Genomic DNA, 27,358 nt, shown 5'->3' on the forward strand with positions numbered 1-27,358 from the left:
ATATACTAACATATTCTGCAATGTGTATAATGATGTCTCTTGTTTGCCACAGACAAGGTAGTACAGAACATGGGGATGCCAGATTACATGGTGACTTCTTGGGTGGGACAGACTAAGACAACACTCCGATGAGTCACATGACTCAGGACAGAAATGTAAACTTACGGTTTTTTAATTTTATTTTCAGAATTTCCCATTAACAATTCTGGGGTATCGGTGATTGTCCTACAGTGATCAATGTGATGCTGTTTCTCTAGAGACATTAGCCACATCTTTCTGACCTGTGTCAATCACTAAGAAGACCCCAAAAAGTCACATAAATATGATTTCAGTCATAAAACATTCTCTATGTGACATTCGAGATTCCTTTTCCCATTTAGCATTAAAGCACTTGAACACGTTGTAAATGTCGATAGCTTTTCCCACTTGCCCCCGCCCCCCACTCGCCCCCTTCCCTTCAGTTAATAGCATTCTGTGATGTCTGTGTGCCACTCTGTTTAGCTGTTACGTATTGTAGAATGTTTTGGTTATTTCATCTTTAGAACTACATAAATAATGACATTCTTTTCTTTTTTTTATTTTAATTTTAAATAGCTTGTTTTACATGTCAATCCCAGTTCCCTCTCCCTCCCCTCCTCCCACACCCCCTTACTATCCCCCCATCATTCTTTTTGATGATTTTTTTGTATTTATAAAGCAGACAGCTTTCATTGTTAAGTGCCTTTAGATTTTATGTTACTCAAGTTTCTGTCTATTGATCATTCTCTGAATTCTTATGTTTTCATAGATAAATTGATAGGATCATCTGATTTTCTTCTTTAATTTTTATAAATGATGAATTATATTGATTTTCAAATATCTGTGTTTCTGAAAAAAACTACACTGGGCTGTTGACTATTTCTTCCTTGATAAACTTTATCTATGTATATTTTGTTAGGCATTTCCATGTCCGCAATTAGATTTATTGTTTTCACTTTCTTTTTATTTGTCATTGACTCTTCCCTTCCTTCCTTCCTACCTTCCTCCCTTCCTTCCTCCCTCCCTCCCTCCCTCCCTCCCTCCCTCCCTCCCTCCCTCCCTCCCTCCCTCCCTCCATTCTTTCCTTCCTTCCTTTGGTTTCTGATTTCTTTTTATTGTATTCCCATGAGTTATTTGTACATTTTTTACTTTTCTATACTTTTTCTTTTCATAGTTTTTTATTGATTGCTCTATATGATGTAATATATTTCATGTGTACATTTTACATGCTACCAGCATGCACAGCTAACCACTTAGAGGTAAATAGAGGAACCTTTTGCTCTTATGTTTAGTTATCCCCCCCCATAATATTCCTTGTTTGTGTGTTGAGAACCCCAAATTAGGCATTATATACTTTGCACTTCAGATGTCTTAAATAATTTTGAAGGCTCAGGGGAACAAAATTCTATTGTGTTTATCCATGTTTTTATTCCCCATGCTTCCCTTTTGCTATTTCCAGGCTCCATGTCCTTCCCTGTCTCGCTGTCCTTAGCCATTCTTCTTTTAGCTCTTCTTTTAGAGTCTGTCTGCTGGTGACAAACTCACATAGCCTTCTTCTGTCTGAAAATGCTCTTCATTCTTGAAAGATGATTAGACTCTAGACTGGCCTTTCTCTTGTAACCCACCCAGTTCTGATGCAACGTTTGCTGTTGTTCAGTGTAATTCTTTTAGTCCTTCCTATAAGGTATTTTTTTGTGTGTGTGTGTGTGATAATATTTAGTTTTTAGTTTGGTTAGGCTGTATCTTTGTGTGGATTTTTGTGTTCTTCTAACTTAAAGATACACATACTATTTTGGATCTGTAGGCTTAAATTTTTACAGTGTGGGGACAGTCTCAGCTTCTGACTTCAAGTACTTCTTCAATGTATTCATGTTTTCTTCTCATTCTCTGATGAGAGTGAGTGTCTGTAGGCAGACATTTCTTTCCCAGCCGCCAGTCCCTAGTAACTACACAGACGTGTGTATTAATTGCAAATGCTTGACCAATCGCTTAGGCTTGTTACTAGCTAACTCTCACATTTAAATTAGCCCACCTTTCTTATCTGTGCTTTGCCATGTGACTTGGTACATTTTCTTGTGTGGCATGCCCATCCTGCTTCTCTCTGCATCTGCTGGTGACTGTCTAGCTCCATGCCCTTCTTCCTTCCAGCATTCGCAGTCTGGCTTTCCCGCCTAACCTCATCCTGTGCAGCTATTGGCCAGTCAGCTTCTGTAGTAAACTAATCACAGTGATATATATTCACACGGTGTAAAGGAATATTCCACAAGTGTTTTTTTGCTGCATCTCTCGGGTCATCTCCTGTAATTCTTAAGTCTGTCTCTGTTTTCCATATTGAGTGACTTGAGTCTTGTTCTACACTCAAAGGCATTCAGCCATCACTCTGTCCTCCTCCATTGCAGCGGAGCCTATCTATCTGCTTTGTTACATTTCAGTTATAAACTTTCCATCTGGTTACGTTGTGTCTTTTAACCGTTCTAACTCTAGATCCATGAGTGTGTTTTTATGGCGTCACCAAATGATGTTTTATTGCCTTATCTTTACCCTTTGAAGTCATACAAAAGTTAATATTAAGCAGTGACTGCCAATGTCTACACAATACTATTTGTATTGGTTTTATTTATTTAAGAGACAGGGTTTCTCTGTGGCTTTGGAGGCTGCCCTGGAACTAGCTCTTGTAGACTAAGCTGGTCTTGAACTCACAGAGATCCACCTGCCTCTGTCTCCCGAATGCTGTGATTAAAGTCATGCGTGTGTCACCACTGCCTTAATTAAGCCTTTTTTAATGTGCTTGATGATGGTTATTTTATTTAATTCTCAAAATGACACTAGTTTTCCTCCTTTACAAATGCTATTCAATGCCAGGCATCTGATTTTCTTACTCCCCTTTATTTTTGCTTTAGTTTCAGATGATTTAAAGAAATAAACTACTTTATTTACAGAGTACAGGGCCACATTTTTGACCTTTGTGTGGTCTGAAATCAGGGGAAGATGAGAGATTATGAAGTGAATGAATTCCCTAACCTTCATATAAATCACTCATTTATGGGTTTCATACTATTTATCTCCTTCAATTGAGAAACATATAGATGATTTCTCACAGAACTATAGTACTTTTTTATAAGGAAGCAGGTTTTCTAAGATACAAATACTCTGAGGCTCTTGAGTAGTCCCAAGCCAGGATATAAATATACCATGGTGTGGTCACCTCCATCTGTCAGTGTGTGCTACTGGGTTCTAACTTGTTTATCTGTGTGATAAAGTTGTTTAGGGAGCACCTTTCTGGCTCATGGGTGAAGTATGAAGTTATTCCTATACATTTTAAGACAGTTTAATGTGTTTTCATGAACAAACCTTTAAAGAGAATTGTCTCCAGTCTCTGGACTGTGTTTGTCTGTGTCTTGGGAAAGCTGTGAATGTGGCCTAACACACTTGTAGACTACAAATCACATCACCATGGCATTAGACACTTGTACGTGAGATCCTAATTTCTTGGAAGTCTTGTTATTATAGACCACTAGGCCCCATCAATTTCTTTTTGATTCTCTGGGTCTAGAGTGGTTGGTGCCTGGTGCATGTATTTCTAACATGCTTTCTGACTGTGATGTTGCCCTGTTAGGGACTTTAAACATCTTTATTCTGGATACTCCCATTCTAGTGCTAGATCCAGGCCAACCATTGCTTCATAACGTGTAAGATGTACTTTGAAAAACAATTTTGCTATTATGAAATAAGAATCTCACACTAATGCCACCTCAGCATCTATAAAATAATTTACTACTATGTCTTCTCTCACCGAAATGTTCTTCCCATAGTTTTGCCATCTCAGAAACTGTCTTTCTCCTTGCTCAGTTGCTTTGACTAGAAACCTTGATACCGAGAAGTCTCACTGCTCTCTTTCTTGTGTGAGCAACAGTCCTTAACCTTGTGTAGGCTACACCCACCTTTATATTTCCCTGAGGTTACGGAAAACACGTTTCAATTTTTGTTCCTTCTAGCCTGCTCTCTAGAATTTATATTCAGCTTTTTAAAGCCTAGGTCAGATTTTGTCTTGTTTGAAAATGGTAACCTTGAATACGGCGTAAAACTACGAATGTAAGCTGTGCTGTGATTTATCTCCGGTCTTGTATGACATTGTGTCCTCCTTCATTCCTTTTGTTTAGGTATGCTCGTGCCCCCCTGTCCCATTTTATTTTCTTTTTCACAATATGGTGTTATTATGTCTTAGTGGAATGTTCTTTCTTTTCTTTTCCGTACGTCTACCTCTTTACGTGTCCACTAAACCGCGTCTTTTGGCTCCCACCTTAAAAATAGTTTCTATAGAGGTGTTTGGTGAGTTTGTGTTTTCTTCTGGTCTTTTGTTCTCTCCCGTGACACACTAATCTGTTGTCTCTCTCTCTCCTCACACTGTTGCAAACGTGTTTCATTGTGTTACCCCTTATCTTAGAGCATAGCACAATACAGAAGAAATGGAAGGTATTCAGTGAATATCTTTAAATGAATGAGGATACTAATAGTACTTAAAATATGTGTATACATATGTACATAGATTGAAAAGAAGTCCCTTTGGAAATAAGAAGTAAATAATCACATTACTATCGGGAAATAGATTTTTTATCATAAGTTACCAGCATGTAAATTGCCTATCAAAACTGTAGCAATGTAATTTCTCAAAAAATAAGTTATTTTAATGTAGTATTAAGTAAGTCATGTTGTATAAGTAAAATTTATGATTTCATTTTTTCTTTCTACTGATAGATAATGGAATGAAACTTTTTAAATCATTTATACAGAAAATCTGTTGTGTAACTATTTTTTTAACCACCTAAGATTTTGAGGAGTTTTCATCATTATAAAGATTATTATATGTCATTCCAGGAACAATATTCAGTTATTTGGATTTAATATAGTACCATTGCTGAGCTACTGTTTCATTTACAAACATTCATCAGTCTTGAGAAAAAACTCATGGCTTTACACCAGCATGCAAAAATAAATGAGCTCAAACCAGACATAGCTGACCAATCTTTGTCTTAATGAGCTTATCCAATAGTTTGCGTTTCTACTTTTGCTTATTGGTAGCAAAAGTATTCTATTTTTAAAGAATTATTGCAGGGCTTTTGTTCTGTAGGTCTGTCTGGACTACAAAAGCCTTATATTTTGCATTTATGAATTCTATTTGGAATCAGCATTTTCCTGGTATCTAATGAGTACTACAAATAGAGTTCTTGAAAGCAGACAGGCTCCCACGGTTTAAATGTTTATAACTTCTCCGTCTGTCCTTTCCCACTGTCCCCTTTATTGCTTTCTTGTCTGCCGGCTGTCCCAGGAGACATGGATTACAGCTGGTTGGACCACACGTCTTGGCATAGCAATGAGACGTCCCCAATGTCTTTGGTGAGACATGCGGAGCCTTACTATTGAATTTCCGTTATCATTTCACGCTTTCCTTTTTTTAATTTACACCTTTGCATGTTTTCTTTTTCTTTGTATCTTCTTTTGTTTTGTCTCACACCTGTAGGGGGCAGTCAAAAGGGAAAAAGGAAAACTAGTGAGCAGGGAGTTCTGTCGGACTCTAACACCAGGTCTGAGAGACAAAAGAGAAGGATGTACTTTGGTGGCCACTCTTTGGAAGAGGATTTGGAATGGTCTGAGCCTCAGATTAAGGACTCTGGGGTAGACACGTGTAGTAGCACCACCCTTAACGAGGAGCATAGCCATAGTGATAAGGTACTGAGACTACAGCCCTGCCCTCAGCCTGCTCATTCGGTCTCCCTTCATTTGTTCTCCGTCACTCGTGAAAACAGGACATAATGGAAGGACAGGGCATTTCCAGGGTCAATGTAGCATTTCTTAAGGTGCAGAAAAGAAAAACAAAACAACTAAAGCCAAAAAAAAAAAAAAAAAAGCCTTTTGCCTGCCTTGCTGTTTCCCTTGACTGACAGCATAGCAAAATGTAAGTGAATGGAAATAAAACTTGGGAACAAAGGAATGTTTTGTGTACAGTCGAACGAGAGAACTTTGAAATGCTATAAGCAGTAAATAAATATTTTTGAATTGGCTTATTTTACTGTCTACCTATATTTTCCTTGGGATGAAAAAATCAGATAATCGGTAGTTTGAATCCCAGGCGAAAGGGAGATAATCGCGTCTGTTTGCACAGAAGACGTTGTTTTTCTTTTTTTCCCTTCACTGTCACTGAGTTCTTCTGTTCTGTTGTCACAGCATGTAGCATTAATCAGTAGTAGAGTCATTGCCACCCGCTTTGGTATTTATTATTTCATTTGCTTTTAGTGTAGCCAAAAAAATAAATCAATCTTTTACCATATAGATGTGATCACCTGGAACTTGTCTTTTGCCTGCTAAATTTTGCATGGAGTTTCGCATGTCCCTTTCAGGTGACCATGGAGTTACTATGATTACACAAATCACTTACTTTGTTGCTTAACATATTATTAATAATGAAATGGTTTGTCACTTATAAAGCCATAATTCTAAACTCAAGAAAGAAACAAGCTGGTAGTATTATTGTTATCTAACAGTAATTGTCTTCGAGTGATCTCTTAAAAGGAATTTACTGAATAAATTAAAAAGTCTAAAACAGTAGGGTCTTCACCAGCTGTGGTGGCCCATGTCCTTAATGCCATCATTGTAGAAGCTGAGCGTGGGTCAGGGAAACCCTAAGATTTAGAGACCAGCAAAGGCTACATAGTAATATCCAGCCCACCCAAGCTACATAGTGAGCTCATGGCAAGGCTGGGTTCTGTAGCAAAACCCCTCAAAATAAATCAATGATTTTTTATAAAGTGAGAAGCATAATGTTTGCCTTTGAGTAAATCCTGGGTCTTCCATACAGATTCAGCTGGACAGGTGTTGGGGATTTATGTAGTTCTTGGAATTGTGGTTTTAATTTTCACTATGAGTTTAGATTTCACATTTTAATGCCTAGCCCTTTTAGCTTTTACTAAGATAGAGTACTTCGAAAAATTCCAAAAGTGTTTGAAGAAGAAATGGTCACCTTTTAGTGAGTTCTATTAAGTAGATTTCTACTGCATCTTGTCTGCCTGTGAAGCTCACTTAACATATGTTATAAAGACAATTTCAGAGCTGTTATCCTTTAGCATTGTGGTAGATGATTACTGAGAGTTTTCTATAATTGGATTTAAAAGAAGACCTTGGATTAATAAAATTAGCTTTATTAAAAAGCATATAGGAAGTTTCAAGTCAGTAATTTGGAATGTAAACTGGTTTGTGTAATCATAGCATGTTAGAACTGTGGAGTTTAGAGATACTGTGCAGTCCTGCTACTTGGAAATAAAACTAATTTTTCTTATTTGTTGACGTCAGCATCCTGTGACCTGGCAGCCATGCAAAGATGGAGATCGCCTAATTGGCCGTATTTTATTAAATAAGCGTTTGAAAGATGGGAGTGTGCCTCGAGATTCAGGAGCAATGCTGGGCTTGAAGGTATGTAATACTTTATGGGATTTGGCTCTGTGTCATCTATCAATGAAACAAATACAGTTCTTTCTCTCTGTGCCAACCTAAGGACCATCTTAGTTCCATTTTCAAGAATTCTAAAGCATTGTCACTTATTCCTGTAAACTCTTCTTCCAAGCGTTTTAAAGAGGTTTCCAGGTAGCCGGGCGTTGGTGGCGCACGCCTTTATTTAATCCCAGCACTCGGGAGGCAGAGGCAGGCAGATCTCTGTGAGTTCGAGGCCAGCCTGTTCTACAGAGTGAGTTCCAGGACAGCCTCCAAAACAATACAGAGAAATCCTGTCTCGAAAAACCAAAAAAAAAAAAAAAAAAAAAGAAGAAGTTTCCAGGTAGATGGATAGTCAAGAGGTAAAGGGACTGCCTTGTGTGTAAGAGGCCCTGATTCCTAGCCCCAGAGCCCCCACACAAAGCCAGGCAATCCTGAAGCTGAGGATGCAGAGACGTCTTGTACTTCCTGCCCCGCCAGCCTAAGCTACTCAGCAAATTCTAGGTCAGTGGAAAAGAAGGACATTAAAGGTTGTCCTCTGGCCTTGACGCAAATGCACACACATGCATGCATACTCACACACATGCACACCTGCAAACACATACCATTCATACTATACACATGTGCACCTGTAAACACACAAGCATCCATGCACACTTATACACATATATGTGCACCTGCAAACACAGACAAATCTATGCATACTACACAGAGGTATGCCTGAAAACACACACGCATATCCAGGCACATTCATGCACATATGCAAACTCACACATCTGTGCACACTTATATACATAAACACGAGCACATACACACTCCCATGCATATTCAGACACGTGTACATCTGAGGACACATTCATTCCCGTGCACACTTATATACATGTACACCTGCAAATACACAAGCATTCATGCTCACACATATACATGTGCATGTGGTTATGTCCTGAGATTGTGTAACAGCAGTTTTACAATCATTTTTAAAAGACATTGATAATAACCTCATAAAAAAAGGTTTGAATCCTAAACACAGTGAATATACTTGAGTTTAAACTATTTGTCTTGCCTGTACTTATGCCAGTATTAAACTAGTGGCTTTATTTAATTTTTTAGTATGCAAACTTGAAAATGCAATATATGTATTATATCAAAATATGATTTTGTGTTGATGTAGTAAATTGTATGTGTAGATGGGTATGTTTTAGAGAAAACTGGTTTGTATTGGTTTGGAGTGTCAGGGTCAAATAAATACCCTTATGCATGCTAGTCAGACACTCTACAACTGAAGTATATCAATCCTCAAATATACCATTCGAAATCTGGGAACCCCTGAATAATTATGTTAGGTGACAAAAATATTAATGTCTATATTTGAACTGCAAGGTCATGGAATAGTATTTAGCAAATATACAAAATAGAGCTCCTTTAGTTTTTTATGTCTAATATACCTAATGAAAAGCTGGAATCAGAGTAAATGTTTCTGGTTAGACCATTGCTATAGAAAATGTACTCTAGAACACAGTAACTAAAAAAGTTGGTGTGGTGAGATTGGATGATTACAGTGTTTGTCACGTATCTGATTATTTCATGTCTCTCACCGCAGTCAGCGCTCCTAGAGCTCTCCGTGGCCATGAAGAGGTGGTGACCGTGCTGGGACTTAAATTCAGGGTGCCTTTGGTAAAGCAGTGGGTACAGAGATTAGAAAGGCTTGGATTTTATTTCAATTAGAGTAGTTCTCTTTTATTTTATTTTTTAATGGTGAAGGAGAAGGAGAGCATAGCCAGAGGCAGAGACATCTGTGAGAGGCCAGAGCGAGCAGGACCCTGAGCCAGGCCACACACGGAGAGGCGGGAGATAGGAGTGGACAGCCAGGAGACCAAGAGTCTTGGAGGGTAAAGCGCAGGCAAGAAGGGAGAGTAGCTCCTGTTTACTCCACCCTGGGAGACTAAACGTCTAGTCCCAGATACTGTCTATACAGTGGAGAATTTAGCCTGGACATTGAGTTGTTAAAATAAGATAAAGTAAAGCAGTATACAGTAGCATAGTATCTGAATTTTGTAATAACCACCATTGGCAGTATAATCATGCTATATCATTACAGTGCTATTGTTGTTCGATTTTCTTGAAATTTTTGCATGAAGATGTGAAGCCTTAAGAAATTTACATGTAACCTTCAGAGTTAAACAATATTAATTAGTACTGACTGAATTGCAATTGAGGAAATACACTGTAATTGTGGAATGTATGTATTTTTAATTTCAGTGATCTTTCACTCACTTTGTAAGAGAACAAACCAATTTACTGTAGTCAATGAATTTAATCACTATCGTTGGCTTCACCTGCTTTGGAATTTGATATAGACTGCTCGAATACTGGCTAGCCAGAATCAAAGCATTAATTTTACGAGTACAGTGTTTTATTATGATTCTACAGCATTCCTAATGCTTGTTTCCAATGTGTATTACTTTTTCTAAAATAAATATTTTAACAGAAATTAAAAGATAGAGAAATTGGGCTTCAAATAATCTAAATATGTGTTATTTCTGATGATTTAATTACAATTTTCTCAAGAAAGATCTATTGTCGATATGTATATTATAAATATAACAAAAATATTAACTAAATATTCTATTATATCATAGTAAAAGTAATGAAAAAGTTTGTATTAGAATATAAAATTTATATTAGAACATTACCTAAAAATGTTTATATTCTTAGAAAGTGCTCTTAATGTTTTGAGAAATAAAAAACAAGAATTTTATAATAAGAAAGAAATTGTTGAGTTGATTCTAAGATATGTGTCTTTTCACCAAGAAAACTAAATTACAACGAGTTTGGAATCAAAAAGTTTCCTTAATGCAGACACTCCTTTCCAAAGGGCAACACCACATTAAGAGATGAAATTTAGTACCTTCCATCACAGTTTTAGCGCCTGGGATTGTCCTGGTTTTCTTCACTTGGGTCTTTGATGTGCTTACTCTTAACAGTGTGATGACTGTGATCCTTCCGTCCTGTTAACAGGTGGTAGGAGGAAAGATGACTGAATCAGGCCGGCTCTGTGCGTTCATTACCAAAGTAAAAAAAGGAAGTTTAGCCGACACCGTGGGACATCTTAGACCAGGTAGGTTCCTATCACTGGGTGCTTACATGTAAGATGCCAGCTGGGGTGACAGGGCGCTTGCCGCACTTGCCAAAGTCTCGGGAGTGATCTCCAGCACTGCAAAAGGAAAAATGCCAGCCACGAATAATTACGAAACAACTCTTCTCATTTATAAGTGATTTGACCAGTAATAATTCGTTTCTTTCATGTACATTAAAAATCTTTAGCCATTAATTTAAAGTTGTAACTCCTTTTCTTTATGCCATATTATATATAATATCTTTTAAAAATGCTTTTTTTGGAGAATTTTATACAATATATTTTGATCATTTTCATCTCTTTGTTTCCCAACTCCTCTCTGATTCTGTCCCCCTAACCCTTATACATCCAGCTTCATACATTTTATATCACTGATGGATGGATATTCTAATCTGCCTCTAATGCTGGCATATTTTGTTCCCCAAAATCTTTATTTTCATTTTGAAAAAAGTCCCAATGTTGTTTAGGAAACAGCTTCATCAATGAATGCACATTTTCTAAATGATGCCATCCCTGTATCATTTGACCAATTCTTCCAATTCCTGTAGAACAATCGTTAAATTCCTTGAAGAAGAGTTCATATACTATGAGCCACATAGCGTCTTACAAAAGATTTCAGAGTTAAGAAATTGAAAATCCTAAAAGAAAGCAGCGCTTAACTAGTCATGTAAATACTACACGTCTAGAATGGAATCCTGAAGTCCTCGAAGAGAGAGTTGACGTGGATCGTTGTGTGTAGTTAGGAATCAAATGGACATAACCTTTTATGTAGTGTGTCCACACGCGGGATACTCTCCTGTCAGATGAAATATGCTTACGTTAGCCATAAAGCTCTGCGCCGTTGAGTTGTTCTCATTATGTACGTTACTCTGTGACGGTGAATGTACTTGACCATTTGCTGAAACCCAGCGATCAGTTTTTCTTTGAGCGTGTTAGATGGACTTGCCTTACTTATGTTAATAGACTATTCCTGACACCATAGGTGACGAAGTGTTGGAATGGAATGGAAGGCTATTGCAAGGGGCCACATTTGAGGAAGTTTACAACATCATTCTAGAGTCCAAACCTGAACCACAAGTCGAGCTTGTTGTTTCAAGGCCGATTGGGTAAGACAGTCTTAGTGATATTTTTCTTTTTGCTTATTTCTAAAATTTATTTTTATTTTGTGTGTGTGTGAGCGTTTTGTTTGAATGTGTGTATGTGTTCAGCGTGCATGCCTGGTGCATGCAGAGGTCAGAAGAGAGACCTGACTTCCTGGTTTTGGAGGTGTGGGTGGTTGTGAACCAGCACATAGGTGCTGGGGCAAAAAACAAAACAAACAAACAAAAAAAAACCTGGTCGTCCGCATGAGTACTATGCACTCGTAACCACTGAGCCACTGCCCCAGACTGAGATTCAGAAATGTGTGCGAAGGTGACTGCTAGTCATTAGTTTGGACTATGCAATCCCAAATTTTATGATTCCTTTATGAAAATAAGTTTGCATAGACATCTTTTGTCTTTTTCAAACATTTAACCAGAATTAGTAATTTTTTCTCTATCTGATTATGTAAAAATAGGTTGCAGATTACAAAAAAGGAAGCAATATTTAGGTGTTTTCTATTGTTCTTATCTTAATGACTAGTATACAGCAAAATTTATTAGTAAGAGGAGGGTACTACTGTAATGTTTACTTTTAGGAAAAGTGTTGTTAGTCTTGTACACTCTAAAAATGCCAGTCACTATAATCTACATATTCTATAATTTTGTTTTTGTTTTTTTGTGTTTTAAATGGAGAATCTAGCTGATAAAAGAGATGTGCATATAATTCCCAGATACAGGGCTTGCTTGAGAAAAAGTAGTTTCTTAAAAAATGTGATTAATAGCTGGGCGTTGGTGGTGCACACCTTTCATCCCAGCACTCGGGAGGCAGAGGCAGGCAGATGTGAGTTCGAGGTCAGTCTGGTCTACAGAATGAGTTCCAGGACAGGCTCCAAAACAATACAATGAAAGCCTGTCTCGAAAAACCAAAAAAAAAAAAAGTGATTAACAATAAGCTAGGCAACATTAAAACATACTTTGTCATTGTATTTCATTGCCAATAGCTTATATATGCTAATGGCTGCTGTAAATTTAACCCTTTCATGTAAGTTGTGAGGATTAATTCATGAAGTGTCGGCAGTCCTTTTACTGCAGAAACTTATATTCTATGATAATATAAGAGAGTATGAAAATTAAATACAAAAGTGTCTAACTGGACAGTGGATTATTGAAGGAATTATTAAATTATCGAATGACTAACAGCATCTATTAACAGAGGCTGCAGAAATTATCCCATGTAACCATGCCCTGTTTTCATTCACTTAGGAAAGAATGGGCGATAGCCCTTTGCCCTTTAAAAGTTTGGTAATATGGTAAAACCATAGTGTATCTGCTTAGTGTATTAATCAAATATATGTTAGTGTTAAAGTACACTCAAATTATATTTTAATACTCTAAGTCATTTATAGTCTTCTATATCAAATACTTGTAAGTAGTTTTGATGTAAATATGGTTACAAGGTAACTTTGGAAGTTCCCATAAGAATCATATTTGTCTGCTATCTGTAACCACTGCATTTAAAAATTTTAGTTATAATTGGATTGTTTTAATGATATTTGAGTTCCAATATAATTTATTTAGAAGAGAAGGCAAAAATAAAGAATTGAATTGATATATGTTTATAAAAACTTAACCTTGTTGAATACAGAACCTTTTTTAGTAGATGTGTATACAGTAAAGCACATAGGAAATAAAGTGTGTGCTTTTGTAAAGCTGCTACAAATGCACGTAGATTTTAATTCCAGCTAGAGCTAGCTGCAAACATGTGAGCCCAGACTGGGGAAGAGAAGGCAGAGCTATGTGGCAACTTTTAGCCCATCTTCCCCTATTTAGAAGAGCAAGTCCAGTTTGTCCAGAAACAAAACCAAAAAGCTGTGGTTGGCCTCATTTTCATAACGCTTCCACTATGCTCATCATTTTTCACCTTTTTGTAATTTTGATGAAAATGGAAGGTGCATCGGTTGTTAAAAGTTTATTCTTTTATCCTTTTCTGTCATTTCAGAGATATACCTAGGATCCCCGATAGCACTCACGCGCAACTGGAATCCAGTAAGTTTAATTCATTCTAGGATGTGTCATCGAGCAGCATGCCATTCGTCAAAGGTCTAATGAAGAGATTAGTCTATCAACATGACATAAGATAATAAAGTCTCAAATACTAATTTTAAATTCCATATAAAATGGAAATTTTCATATTATTTCAATTTTACTGTAGAAAAAAACCAAACTCTACTAATTTCAGTATTACTTTATTTCCCCCTGCCATCATTACTGTGGGTTTTTAAAGTAGCTTCACCAAGGCATATGACAGTAACCGCCTAACAAGAATACTCTTACGTTTTGGCTGCTTATGTACCCAAGTATCTGTTACAATGAAAGATCATGGTCATTTCTATTACTCTCCAAAGACACGTACTCCCAAATTTTCCCACAAAATTTAAAATTTGCAATGTTGTAACTCTGCTCTCTTTGGAGCAACTATTGAATAGTTTTATTTATTCTGATTTTTATTTTCTTGACACCAAGATAGTAGTTCTAATTTGAGATCACAGCAGTAAAGGAACAATAAACATATAAATTCAAACAGCCAAATGCACAATTACGTTAATTTGTCTTCAAGTGCTGTTTGTTTTCTGACGAATTGTTTCTTGATTGACTGAGAGTTGTGCGAAGGGTACCGGGAGAGAAGATGAGGGTTGCAGTTTAAGTAATGTTGATTAGGACAATACAAAACTGGGAAGCCCCTGGACCACAACTGCAGAGGGTAGCTGTCACGGGGGAGGCTTACAGGCACAGAGGCGCAGATGTCTGATAACGCAGGAGTGCTAGGCGGGGAAGACCAGGCACATTTAAAGAATCAGAGGCTGGGCAGCGTGGCCAAGTGGCGCTGGCAAGGGGAAAATGGACAGGATGATGCTGGGACAGCAGCAGCCAGCAGCACCGCATTCACAGCATTTGGAGCCCTGTAAGGATTTCCGCTTGCCCTGGGAAGACACGGGAGCTCTCGGGAGACGCTTTCAAAGAGCTATCTATGCCTAACACTGTGACTCTGTCATTGACATTGTTGGATGCAGTCATACCTAAGCAAAGCAAAGCTTGGGAATGTAACTGTCTTAAGGACAGTGACAAGACAGTGTTGGTCCTGCTCAAATGAATCTATACTGTAATAGGTAAACATTAGGATTATATAGTGCTGTTTCATTTCATTTAGTACTTGCAGCTGTTTGCCGTTGTGGCTATGTGATCATGACTCTCTTTAAAACCATGAGGCAGGTAAAGTTTCCCTTATATCAGTTAAGACACCACGAATGTCATAGGAAACCCTTTATTTTATTAGGGCTATCTAAAAAGCCTCAGACTGTGCTGGGAAACTAGTTCCTGAAGAGACAAGAGTCTTTGTTCAAAGTTCTTCCAAACGTTTATTTTTTAAACATTTAGTTATGTGCTTGTCCAGGGACCCGTCTTTAAGTCTCTGTTCTGGATGCTTCTGTAGATTATTTACTCTGTATGGTTTTTAACTGCCAGCTCAGGGACGGCCGAAGATACACCATTAAAGGCGCTGTCGGTGTCTCTATCCCTTAAAGAATGTACTCTACTGATTTTTCTGATGTCTCATGCTTTTTAAGCCTTGTGAGATAACAAATTATTTCTACAAAGGCATCATTATTTTACTTCTAAATATGTGAAAAGGTGTCACCATCTTTGATCCGAAACTTGCTGCTTTCCCCACAATGCCACGTGATACACTCTCCAGAGGTGAATTTTATGCACACGCATTTCTGAGTAGGCACACAGCTCCTTGGGCCGAATTCCATCTCTAGTCTCACCTCTGACATTTAGTCCTGTCTCAAAGGTGTTATAAGGTCACGGTGGTTTCAGAATAAGTTTCACTGCCCGCCCCTCCCCTCCTGTAACCTTTACCCAACTCTAGGTTCCAGTACCTTTCCAGAGAGATAACTGACAGGTACATGGGTGGTTTTCTGGCCTGCATAGTAGGATAGAAATCTTAGTGCTTAATGGATTTCTCACATCTATTATTTTCTTTTTTCCCCTCCTACATAGTTGTATATGGGGTATTACACAGAGGATATCACACATAGGGCATCATACCTAGGGTGTCACACATAGGGCATCATACCTAGGGTGTCGCACGTAGAGTATATCACATGTAGGGTGTTGCATGTAGAGTATATCACATGTAGGGTGTCACACGTAGAGTATATCACACGTAGGTTGTCACACGTAGAGTATATCACACGTAGGGTGTCACACGTAGAGTATATCACATGTAGGGTGTCACACATAGAGTATATCACACGTAGGGTATCACACATAGAGTATATCACACGTAGGGTATCACACGTAGAGTATATCACATGTAGGGTGTCGCATGTAGAGTATATCACACTTAGGGTGTCACACGTAGAATATATCACATGTAGGGTGTCGCATGTAGAGTATATCACACGTAGGGTGTCACACGTAGAGTATATCACACGTAGGGTGTCGCACGTAGAGTATATCACACGTAGGGTGTCGCATGTAGAGTATATCACACGTAGGGTGTCACACGTAGAGTATATCACACGTAGGGTGTCGCACGTAGAGTATATCACACGTAGGGTGTCACACGTAGAGTATATCACACATAGGGTGTCACACGTAGAGTATATCACATGTAGGGTATCACATGTAGAGTATATCACACGTAGGGTGTCACACGTAGAGTATATCACACGTAGGGTGTCACACGTAGAGTATATCACATGTAGGGTGTCACACGTAGAGTATATCAATGTAGGGTGTCACACGTAGAGTATATCACACGTAGGGTGTCACACGTAGAGTATATCACACGTAGGGTGTCGCACGTAGAGTATATCACATGTAGGGTGTCACACGTAGAGTATATCACATGTAGGGTGTCACAGGTAGAGTATATCACATGTAGGGTGTCACAGGTAGAGTATATCACATGTAGGGTGTCACAGGTAGTTGACAAGTACTGTTGCACTGAGTTACTTCCTTTGGCCTGTGATCCTCATTGTTTCATATTTGGTTATTACTGTCCCTGCTGCCACATGCCTTTTTCATAGCCTCTCACTTACTTTTGCTTGTGTAATATTTTATATCCTTCAAGATATGACTCACAGACCACCCAGGAACATTTAATGTTTTTGGACATCCTAGAACTTATGTTCTCAACATTTAAGTCCCCTTAGGTGGTGTATTGTCTCATGTTTTGGCTTTCCTTCCTTTTCCATTCTTAACGTGTTTTTCATTATAATGTGTGAGTGTAGTACACTTAGTAATAGACAAATAAATCCTGTTTTAGGGGCCCTGGCTGTCACAGTCAGCTCAGCAGAGGTGTAACTGGGTCTTAGGGAATCCCCGAAGCATACTTACACAAACACAAACTAAACAACAGAGACAACTGTTTGAAACAAAAGCAAAACATCACCGAAACCCCCTTGAGATTGTTTATAGCATTCTGGCAGCTAAACTTTCTGTATAAAATGACATTTAGCGAATGTTTTAAAGAAATGTGTTGCGTGTTCTGAAATAGTGAGGAGGCGTTTCACAGTTCTTTATGTGTAATTGTCATTTCAGGTTCTAGCTCCTTTGAATCTCAGAAAATGGACCGTCCGTCTATATCCGTTACCTCTCCCCTGAGTCCTGGGATGCTGAGGGATGTCCCGCAGTTCCTATCCGGACAGCTTTCAGTACGTGTCACTAAACTCACCTCCTCGGGAATATTAAGTGATGTTTTCAAAATGTGATGTTAGAGGTTCTTGTTTCTTTCTTTCCTTTCTTTTTGTTTTTGTCTCACCAAAGTTCTTCCTAGAACATAATTGTGCCTTTATCTCTCTATCAGATTTTTCATTTTTGGTAATTTATAGTTACTTAAAATTTATTTTGGACTATTAATTGTAATGCTTTCTTTTAATGTTAGGTTTACAGAGTTTAATGATTTTTTTATGAAGACATGTAACCCCTTTTTTAACCTTAATTATTATTCCAGAAGTTGAGTTGACGTTACTGTTTGTTTTAAAATGACTGGGAATTGCAATAGTTTTCTTCAGAGAGGAAAGAGGTATATCATACAAGGATTGTATTAAAGTAGAAGCGATTATTCATGTATTCATTGCTTTTCACTCTCACGGGAACTTTGGGGTAACTTTGATAATCATTTATGGACTTTTACTATTGTTCACAGATGTAAGGATCTTAGAGGTGTTTTTTATTAGCAGATAGGACTAAATAATATGAGGGACAAAACTGGTAAGGCTGTGACAGTCATGTAAAATCTGTGTAATTGTAGCTTAATATGAAAAGTGTATTGTTGTATAGCTTGGAAGGAAAATAGTCTATGAATTTAGTTAAAACGTTAATTATATAACATTTTGAAATCTTGCACAGGTACACAATCAGTTTACATACAAGCAAGCAAGAGAGATCATTAACATAGTTCATATTATTATCAGAAGTCTAGTACAGAAAAGCCAAAAGTAAAATCACCAATAATCCTGACACGGCACATGGCTTTTTGTAATACAGGCCTATACTTTTAAAATAAAATTTCACATACTTTTGCATTTTCTTTGTCCTCTCTCTTATTTTTCTTTTTGAGTTAGAATTTTGCTGTGTAGTCTTGACTGGACAGAAAACTAGTATGTAGACCAGGCTGTGCTGTGTAGCCTTGACTGTACAGAAAACTAGTATGTAGACCAGGCTGGCATTGAACGGATGGTCTCCAGTTGCTGCCACATACATTTAGGGACTATAGGAGTGTCCCGAACACATGGCCTGAGCTCTCTTTTTTCTCTATTACTGTAAATAGACTTTGTCGTATCTCTAAAATTTCCTCTTTACTTTATTTCATAGCTATAATACTGCATTGTAACTTAACTTCTAGTTTATATTATCACGAGTAACGATGCCGCTGAAGCAAATGTTGCTTATTTTTACTACAGGAGATTAGTGTCAAGAGAACTTTTTAGAAGTAAAATTATAATCCACATGCTAAAGTATAAACTGAGATTATTTAAAAGCTATTGTAATTACATCTAATCAATCGATGACCTATTTTATATATACACATTATGTGTATATACACACATATAACTTTTAAGTTCTGACAGAAATCATAGTCCTTGTCACCAGGAATATAAAAGAACAAGAAAGACTACCTTTTATACCATTATGTGGCTTTGAATTCCATTCTTATTCTTTGTACTAGATGCTCTCCTGGGTAACACACACGTCTATCCCCCATCTCTGTTAGCCTACAGGCAAGTCTGGTTTGCTATGAAGATGTAGTATAAAATATGCCTACCTCTCTCACGTCTTGGGAAAACTCTCAGGAAGCCTTAGCTCTGCCTTTTCCCGTCAGCTTCCTTTCTGTTGGCGTGACCAACACGAAAGAGCGGCCTAAGGAGAAGGTGTGTTCTGTCTCACAGGTCAGGGTACTGTGGGTCATGGCAGGGAAGCCAAGGCCTTAGGGACTGAAGCAGCTGCATCAGAAAGCACAGTTGGCGTGCGTAGTGTCAGGGGGCGGATTCCCTTGTCCACGTTAAGTGGCCCTGGCTTCGTCCAGGGCTCACCCATAATTAAGATGGGTTTCTCTCCTCAACAAAAGGATCAAGATGGTCTCCCACAGGTGTGCCTGGAGGTTCATTTCCCAGGTCATTGCAGGCTCATTCAAGCTGATACTTACCTTAGCCACCCCAGCTTTCCTCTCTTTGGACAGTTATGCTTCGAGAAAGTCTACTTGGGTTCATTTCTCTCGAAGTCAAGACATTGCTAATGCCTGAGAACAGATTTGAGGTGTTTGCTAATATTTTTTCAAATAGAAAACATAATAGATATTTCATGATTGAATTTTATACTCAAAGATGTTGATTAATTTTTAAAAGGTGTGTGTAATTAACTTTCTCTCCATGCTAAATCCTGTGGCTTCTTATAATTCTAGGACTTAACCTACAAAGGGCCATTAGCGTATTTGATGAGAAAGTCAGAATGAGTGAATCAAGTTTATTCTTCCTGAACCGCGGGTTAGCCCATTCCTGGGCAGTACTCCCTTAGTTTAATGCTTTTCAAGTTAGCAGTTTCTTCATTTGCAAGACAACTTTTGTGATTCGGAAAAATTTTGAATCTGTTTACAGCATTTGGCTAGTAGTTTGATAGGGTGTGAGGCTAAAATATCTCATTCTTTTTCTCAGTGAAAAAGGTTCAGAATTATCAGGTTTTTTTCTATAGAAACTCTACACTATTGATTCCACTGATAATTATTTGTTTCTCATTAGAGTATCTGTGATTGATTTATCATTGCAAAGTTACTTTATCTTAATATTTTTGCATTTCATTTTTACCAAATGTTACAACTGTCAATTTTATTTGCCCATTTAAGGAATTTGAGTAATTTTAGAATAATTGTATGTTTTTCAAATCTCCCTTTACAGAACATTTAAAAATACTGTATTTATGAAGGTGTCAGTTTTTCTCCCTCCCTCCCTTCTTCCTTCCTTCCCTCCCTCCCTCCCTCTCTCCATCCCTCCCTTTTTTCTTTCTTTCCTCTTTATTTTCCACTTTTAAAAATTTAAATAGTGTATCACTATTTGCTCTTACTGGCCTGGAACATGCTATTTGTTCCGTGCTGGGCTGAAACTAACAGAAACTCCTGCCTCTGACTTTCTGCTGTGCAATGGAATTAAAGGTGCCCCTTTAAAGTTTTGTATTTCAGCATTAATGTCTGAATACTTTATTCTCATGACGAACCTAGACACGTTGCTTGGAGAGCATGTCCTAACGATCCTATTACCAGGAATAGTGAAAATGACACTGGACATTCACAGAGTGCCGACACCCCTGCACGAAGTATTAGGGTCTGTGGCACAGACAGCAGCGGCGGGGAGGAAGTAGGGGGACTACAGGGCGTGGCGTGTTTTTCTGGGTAGTGGCAAAGGTTGAAACTCCGGGAAATGAGAATCCCACAGCTTTCCAGTGCAGTAATTGCTCCTGAATTTTAAACCTTAGTGATTGATTGTATGTTTTGTGTATTGTACATCATTTTAAAAGTCCATCTAGGAGCAAACATATTTTGCAGTCGTCTTTAATGTATAAACTCGTGGGTGAATATAAAGATTAAAAGACATTTATTCAGAAATCTGATAGCGGCTTGTCTCAAGGTATTTGCTATAAAGGATTAATTTCTTAAACTTTCTTTTTAACCTCGGGCCCTTTATTTTATGAAGTAACACATGTTTATAAAATATTTCCCTTTTTGACATATTTTGTTTTAAGCAAAAGAGTTGAGAGCAAGGAAAATGAAATCTCTAGTGTTCCTTGTCCTTTGAGCAAGTCTAGTTTGCCTGTGAGAACGTCACGCCCTCCCCTACTTACTGAACTTTATTCATGCAGATTCACTGGGGCAGAAGGCCCCCACCCTGCTCCTGAGCCCTCCTCTTGGGGCAGATCTCCCTTTGACAAGGAAGAATGCTCAGACTTGGGTTTTTTTTTTTGTTTTTTTTTTTTTTGGAGAGAAAACAAGGCGACTCCTTGTGACCGACAGTGTCAGTGAAGGCTGTGGGCTTTAGATTTCTTATAAATACCATCCGGGTGTAGTGCTCCCATACCTGGCAGAAGCCCTCCCGTTATCCGTACCAGTTTCCGGGACAGCCTTAAGACAGGCAGCTGGTGAGGATCATTCCGCAACAGATGTGAAGAGGCCTGGAATCTTGCTGAGGGAAGCAGAACTCAGTGTCCTTAAATCCATTCTCAGACTGAGAAGGGCCTCCGATTTTATTCTTGATCTATCATTGGCATACCTGGACTAGGTTGTTATGATTTTTTTGAATTACTAAAAATTATTTTAAAATAAAAGCTTAAGAAATTTGATATATTTTTCTTTCCATCTAAAAACTGTGTTTATGTCCTACTACCCTTTGAGCATTTAGAAGTTCACCTAGTGCTTCTCATGTGATTTTTTTGTTTTCACTTGCTTGTTGGGGCCGAGAGCAGTTAGCTCCCAAAGCTGTTGGGAGTATCTTGAGGCAATGAACTGTAAAGAACTCTGTAAAGAAAAAGCAATGAAATTCTGTTGTTAGTAGGCGTGATTGACACGTAACAGTATCTCTAGCAGTGCAGTGAGCAGTTGATCCCGTGCCCCGGTCATGCTTAAGTTTACTTTAGGAACAATTAGGCTTCCACTTAGCAGGGCTCACATCCATACACTCACAGAATTGTGGATCAGGGTTTTAAAAGTCCTATGCTTCTGTCGAACAGCTGTAGACTTTAATGTTATGATTGTTTCTTAAATAAAAAACACCAACAACTCGTAGCATTTACATTATATTTGACATTTTATGTTAGCATTTATCCTCTAGAGATGATGAAAGCATAGAGATCCTCTTAGCCTTGTGCATATGCTATGTCACTCATAGGATTTGAACATCAGTGGACTTGGTATTTGTGGTACCCTGGGATCAGTCACCCATGGATATCACAGGCTGTAGTGTGTTTAAGGGTAGAGTTTTAAATTTCTTCATTTTGGGGTTATGCTTTAATCATCCTTTAAAATTATATTATCTGACTATGTTCTTGTACATTCAGTCTTAATTCCTATTATTTTGACTGTGTTTTAAGAATATGATCAAATACATTATAATATTTTATAATGCTTTCAATAGCTTTCATCTATTTTAGCATTGGGAAATATGTATTCCTTATGATAAAGTACTTAATTTAAATATATTGTCATTGTATTTAAGGGACAGTTTTATGTGTTTATTTTACTTTTGGTCTTTTAGTTCCAGCATATTGTCCTTTTTGGTTTTGTTTTATTGCTTTTTTCTTTAATTTTGCTTACCAGAGCCAAAGCCTTAGTAGAAGAACAACGCCTTTTGTTCCTAGGGTTCAGGTAAAGGCTTTGTCTGCCTGATAGAAACTAAAGTTGTGTTTTAGCCCTTATTTGTATGTTTTTGGAAAATGCGTAGTAGGAACACTTTCTTTGGTATGTTGCTCCAAACCATACTATTGACTTCCAAATCATTTTATAAGGCAGCTTGTAAACTTCTGCATGGAGATTAGAATACTGAATACAAATTTAAAGAGACAATCATTGTTAGTTATTTCGTACCTTATCGAAGTACTCAAATGTATAGGATTCAAAGTGACATTTCTATTCAGTTTTGATGTAGATTTTGCTTATCTCTGTAACATTGACTGAAATAGCTGATTTTAAACTCTATATATTTTCTTTTATTCCACAAAGGTTGCTGTCTCTTTAAATCATTCATTATACCACATCTACATTCTCTTGCATTTTCCAAGCAATGACTCCTTGAGGAGATTGGCAAATATATTTGTACCTTATTTAAAATGTTTTTTTTTTGCATTTGATATATAAGAATCAACTTTTGGAGTTTGAAAGAACAAAAAATCATAATTCAATGATATTATTTTGTTTGTATGTTATCATTCCATTTGTTTTAATGTACTACTTGGGTACAAGTTGTTTGCCTCTTTTCATTAGGATATTGTCTATATGGTACAGTAATGTCAACATAGTCATGTTAAAAGTAGTATTATGCCTTCCCTGCTTTGTTGCATGCTTTTAAAAAATGTTGGCTTTGAATAATACCTTAATTAAAACATTAGTTCTACTTAATGTCATATGATATAAAATATTTATGTTTGGTGCTAAATTTCTATTACGAACCATTTAAATTGGTTACATAGTAAAGCTGAGAGAATAGTCATATTAAACATTTAAAATGCTACCGAGGGTTTTATTAAACTAATTGAACAAGGCTTGTCAAGGATAGAATGAGGTTGTATTTGTTATATTTTGGGGAACAAAGAAGCTATGATTTAAACATTATTTATAAAACACTGGTTCAAGAATATACTACATAGTATGTTTGACTTGGATATCTATTAAAAACTTCAATGCACACTCTGTAATAAAATTGAACATTAGGTCTATTAGTAGGTGCCCAGTTCAAGACAATTTATAAAAAAGTCTTGATTTTGATAAGAAGTAATGGGATGGGCCCTTATTTAATAGTGTTAATACTCATATTTGGACAGAATATCTAGTTAACAGTATTATACTGTGGCAACAGTATCAAATCAACAAAGCCAATGTGTGTTTACGTAAGAAACAGAATACTGGTAAGTGATAGCGGTTGGCTTTACAGAGAATAGTTTATAGGAAAAAATAAACGTGTAAGAGTTGCTGTTATTGGTGAAAGTGGAGGAGATATAAATAATCTGACCTTCATCTCAGGGCCTAGAAGGCTGTGACGGACAGCTTTTCCTTCATCCCATGAAGGTCAAACATTTGCGTTTCTTCATTTTCTCTCTTGGCTTTTGTACAGAGAATGGCTTTTTCTCCCTAGTTTGTTATCCTCATCTCTGTCTGTAGGCTAATATTGCTAAGCACGCAAATTGCACCAAGGTTTTTTCTCCTTTCAAGTTTTTGAGTCGGTCCCCAGCCCCTCCCTCTTCAGTTTTTGGTTGATTCCTTTCTTGTTTGAGACAGTGTTGCTTTGTAGCCCAGATTAGCTTTAGGTTTGTAGATTTATCACAGTTCTCCTATTTGGTCTCCAAGAGCTGGTGTTCCAGGCGGCACTGTTTCTAGCCATTAGACCTGTTTTCCTTTAGGGGATAAGGATGGTCCTTGATCTTTTGAATGAATGTTGCAATATCTTAAAATTCTAAGATCTCATTTTAGTTTGTAGGTGAAAAGCTTGCCAGAAATCTGCAACTCTCGAATGTGCCAGATAAGAGCACTTGTCAGATATTTATTAAACACAGGCTAAGAAAGTCTTTTGTGGAGGTTCTATTTCTGAACTTCTTAGCTGGTAGAAAAATTTTGTTATGGAATAACAAGATAAAACTATTTAAAACATGAAAACTAGTACTAGCTACTTTTAAAATCTGGATACCTCTTGTTCTTATTCCTGTAAGAGGACTCATCCCTTCTAACCCTGACAAGGCAAGAGCAGGAATAATTTTATATATAACTTTAAGTTGTTAATCCACCTCTTCTGACTCAACATTTAGTCAAGCCTCTGATTTTCTGGAATATATAATGAGGGACCCACCCAAACCATTGTGGAATTGGAACTGTGGTTCATGTCCAACTTAAATTTGTGATTCTCAAGTTCCAAGTTTTTGGTTCCATTTCAGTTTTAAGCTGGTGGTAAGAGATGCTGAGTCGTAGGTAATGTGCACATCTGGTTTAGATCCAGGCAGATAATACTCAGGGATCGAGGAGCCAAGGTGTGAAGTTGTGGGAGATGAGACCTGTCTAGTTAAAAGAATTCAGGAGCAGGATGACATGAAGTGCCAATCCCTAATTATGACACAGCAAAATTATTTAACATTTGAAAGTAAAACTTGACGATTTTAAGGATGTTATGTATTTTCTTCACCGAAGAAGGAACTATGCCTCTAAAATTTTTTAAAGGAGAATTTATTATCATTTTAAACACAAAATAAAGGAATCTATTAAAGTTACTAGTAAGCTTTCTTCTGTCCTTTGAAATCTGTTTTACTATGGAGACCCAACACGTTTGCTTGAAAATTCCCCCTGAATACTTGTTAGGTGTTTCTGCCCATACACCGCATACACTGATTTACAACTTAATAGGTCAACAAAAAGAACCACAGTGATTCTTACACAAAAACAGAGTTAGTGGAGTCATTGTACACAAAGTATGTAATTCAACAGTATAATTAGTATATTTCATTAATAAGTCATCGCATCCGCATAGGAAAAAGCCAAGTGATTTATCAATGAAACTAAAACACCAGAATCAATTATCTATTCATTGAAGTTATTATAGTATATCCTTTTAACAAATCACAGTTTACTGGGGGAAATGTTACCTTTCTTAATATTAGTACTGGAGAATGCTATAAAGATTGGAAATGTAAACATGTATTGGAAGCGAGTTTTGAGCTGAGAATGAATGCTTTTGCCTTTCAGATCAAACTATGGTTTGACAAGGTTGGTCACCAATTGATAGTTACAATTTTGGGAGCAAAGGATCTCCCTTCCCGGGAAGATGGAAGGCCAAGGAATCCATATGTTAAAATTTACTTTCTTCCAGACAGAAGGTAGGAATTTGAAACTAAAACATATATGCCCTTAAAAATAAGTGGCAAACAAAGAATGTTTCAGTTCTGTATCAATCGTTATTTTGTGTCATAACAGTCAGAGAGTTGTGAAATCTTATAAATACAATCATTCTGATTGATAGTAAGTACTTGAGATTATTTTAGAAGTTTGCATTTACTACATATGGTTTTATTGAAATATTTACCTTAAGCCATCTGCATATTGTATGTCTTAAGTAATATGTGTCTATGCCAAAATTATTAAAATTTATTTTTTTAAATAAAAATTTTAATAGATTGTATAGTAAACAGAGCTGGAACTGGAACTAAATTGTTTTCGTATTCTCCACTTTTTACGTCTAGACCTCTTGACCATATTGTTGTTGTTTTATTACATTTCATAAAATTAACATATATGATTTGTGTTTATCACCTCTACTATCCAACTACCTCTGGGCCCATAATCACCTCCTTTAAGCACTGTATTATGATTTTTGTCATCAATTTTGTTCTACCCAGACTTTCACGGGATTTAGGATTGGAGAACTATTTTCTCGAAAGTAATCTAACCACTCTTAATTGCAGGCATATCAAAGGGGGCCGCAGCCAGAGTCACGGAAAGGGGGGGAGGAGTGGCATCCCCCACTTTCTCGTTGGCTCCCACGACGTTGCGCTTTGACGTCTGAGCCCTTTTTCTGTGGCTGACAGTGGCTCTGAACACACCTCCCATCTGTTTGCACATCTTTGGGCCTTAATGTCCTTAATTATTTTAAGCAGAAAGTCCATCAAAGTTGACTTGTATACTTGTTAGAAGTAAGTTCAGGGCCACAAAGAGACCGCCACCCCAATTTTAGTATTGGGAAAAGGCAAGTTTAACTCTTGGTCCAGAGGACTCTGAAGAGGGAACACACTGAGACGGGCAGTGAACATGATTTTTAATCTCGTTCTCGTGGTGATGGTGCCTTTCCCATTGACTGGGGCTGGACCTCACAGTCTTATTCAGTTGGCTAATGTGAATAGAATTGGCACACTGGGAAGGGAGGGAGGGAGGGAGGGAGGGAGGGAGGGAGAAATAATTTAGATTTTTTTTTTGTCCAGAGACACATATTGAAATGTAAGAAAGAAAAAAATTTAGAGTGGCCAGATAGGACTTGAATGTCAGCTGAATATTGCATATCATAACCAAATCATCCTCTGAGCCTGGCAGTTAAATTTATGACTCTTTAGTGCACAATGGTTTATTGCTACAGAGTCCCCGGATGAAACGGTGCAGGTCCACAGCAAACGCCAACCCTGAACTCTGCCCTGCTCTCCAGCTTCTTAGGTTTCAACAGTTCATACTTTTAAAGAAAACACTTATTGCATTTTATTTTTGAGTCACAACATTATTTATTCATTGGTGTGTGAGCGTGTGTGTGTGTGTATATGTATGTGTGACTGAGTAAGTACATGTGTGTATCTGTGTGTGTATGTGTCTGGGGTGAGTGTCTGTGTGTGTATATGTGTGAGTGCGTGT

The 27,358-nt window shown here is 37.5% G+C and overlaps 1 protein-coding gene across 49 annotated transcripts in view; it reads left to right on the forward strand.

The window, feature by feature from the left end:
* The window catches only part of Rims2 (regulating synaptic membrane exocytosis 2), a 394,972-nt gene that overhangs the window by 175,716 nt on the left and 191,898 nt on the right, over positions 1 to 27,358 (forward strand). For 16 of the 49 annotated variants that reach the window (XM_040730506.1, XM_040730510.1, XM_040730524.1 and 13 more), the window contains 8 exons: positions 5,537 to 5,745; positions 7,363 to 7,482; positions 10,519 to 10,618; positions 11,619 to 11,742; positions 13,718 to 13,764; positions 17,326 to 17,438; positions 22,586 to 22,633; positions 25,712 to 25,842. In XM_040730506.1, the coding sequence (XP_040586440.1) occupies positions 5,537 to 5,745; positions 7,363 to 7,482; positions 10,519 to 10,618; positions 11,619 to 11,742; positions 13,718 to 13,764; positions 17,326 to 17,438; positions 22,586 to 22,633; positions 25,712 to 25,842 (892 nt within the window). Of the gene's footprint in view, positions 1 to 5,344; positions 5,413 to 5,536; positions 5,746 to 7,362; positions 7,483 to 10,518; positions 10,619 to 11,618; positions 11,743 to 13,717; positions 13,765 to 17,325; positions 17,439 to 22,585; positions 22,634 to 25,711; positions 25,843 to 27,358 lie in introns of all 49 variants that reach the window. The other 33 variants (XM_040730509.1, XM_040730511.1, XM_040730514.1 and 30 more) reach the window with 3 other exon arrangements.

Source organism: Mesocricetus auratus, unplaced genomic scaffold (genome assembly GCF_017639785.1).
Source record: "Mesocricetus auratus isolate SY011 unplaced genomic scaffold, BCM_Maur_2.0 Super-Scaffold_100023, whole genome shotgun sequence".
Taxonomy (NCBI): domain Eukaryota; kingdom Metazoa; phylum Chordata; class Mammalia; order Rodentia; family Cricetidae; genus Mesocricetus; species Mesocricetus auratus.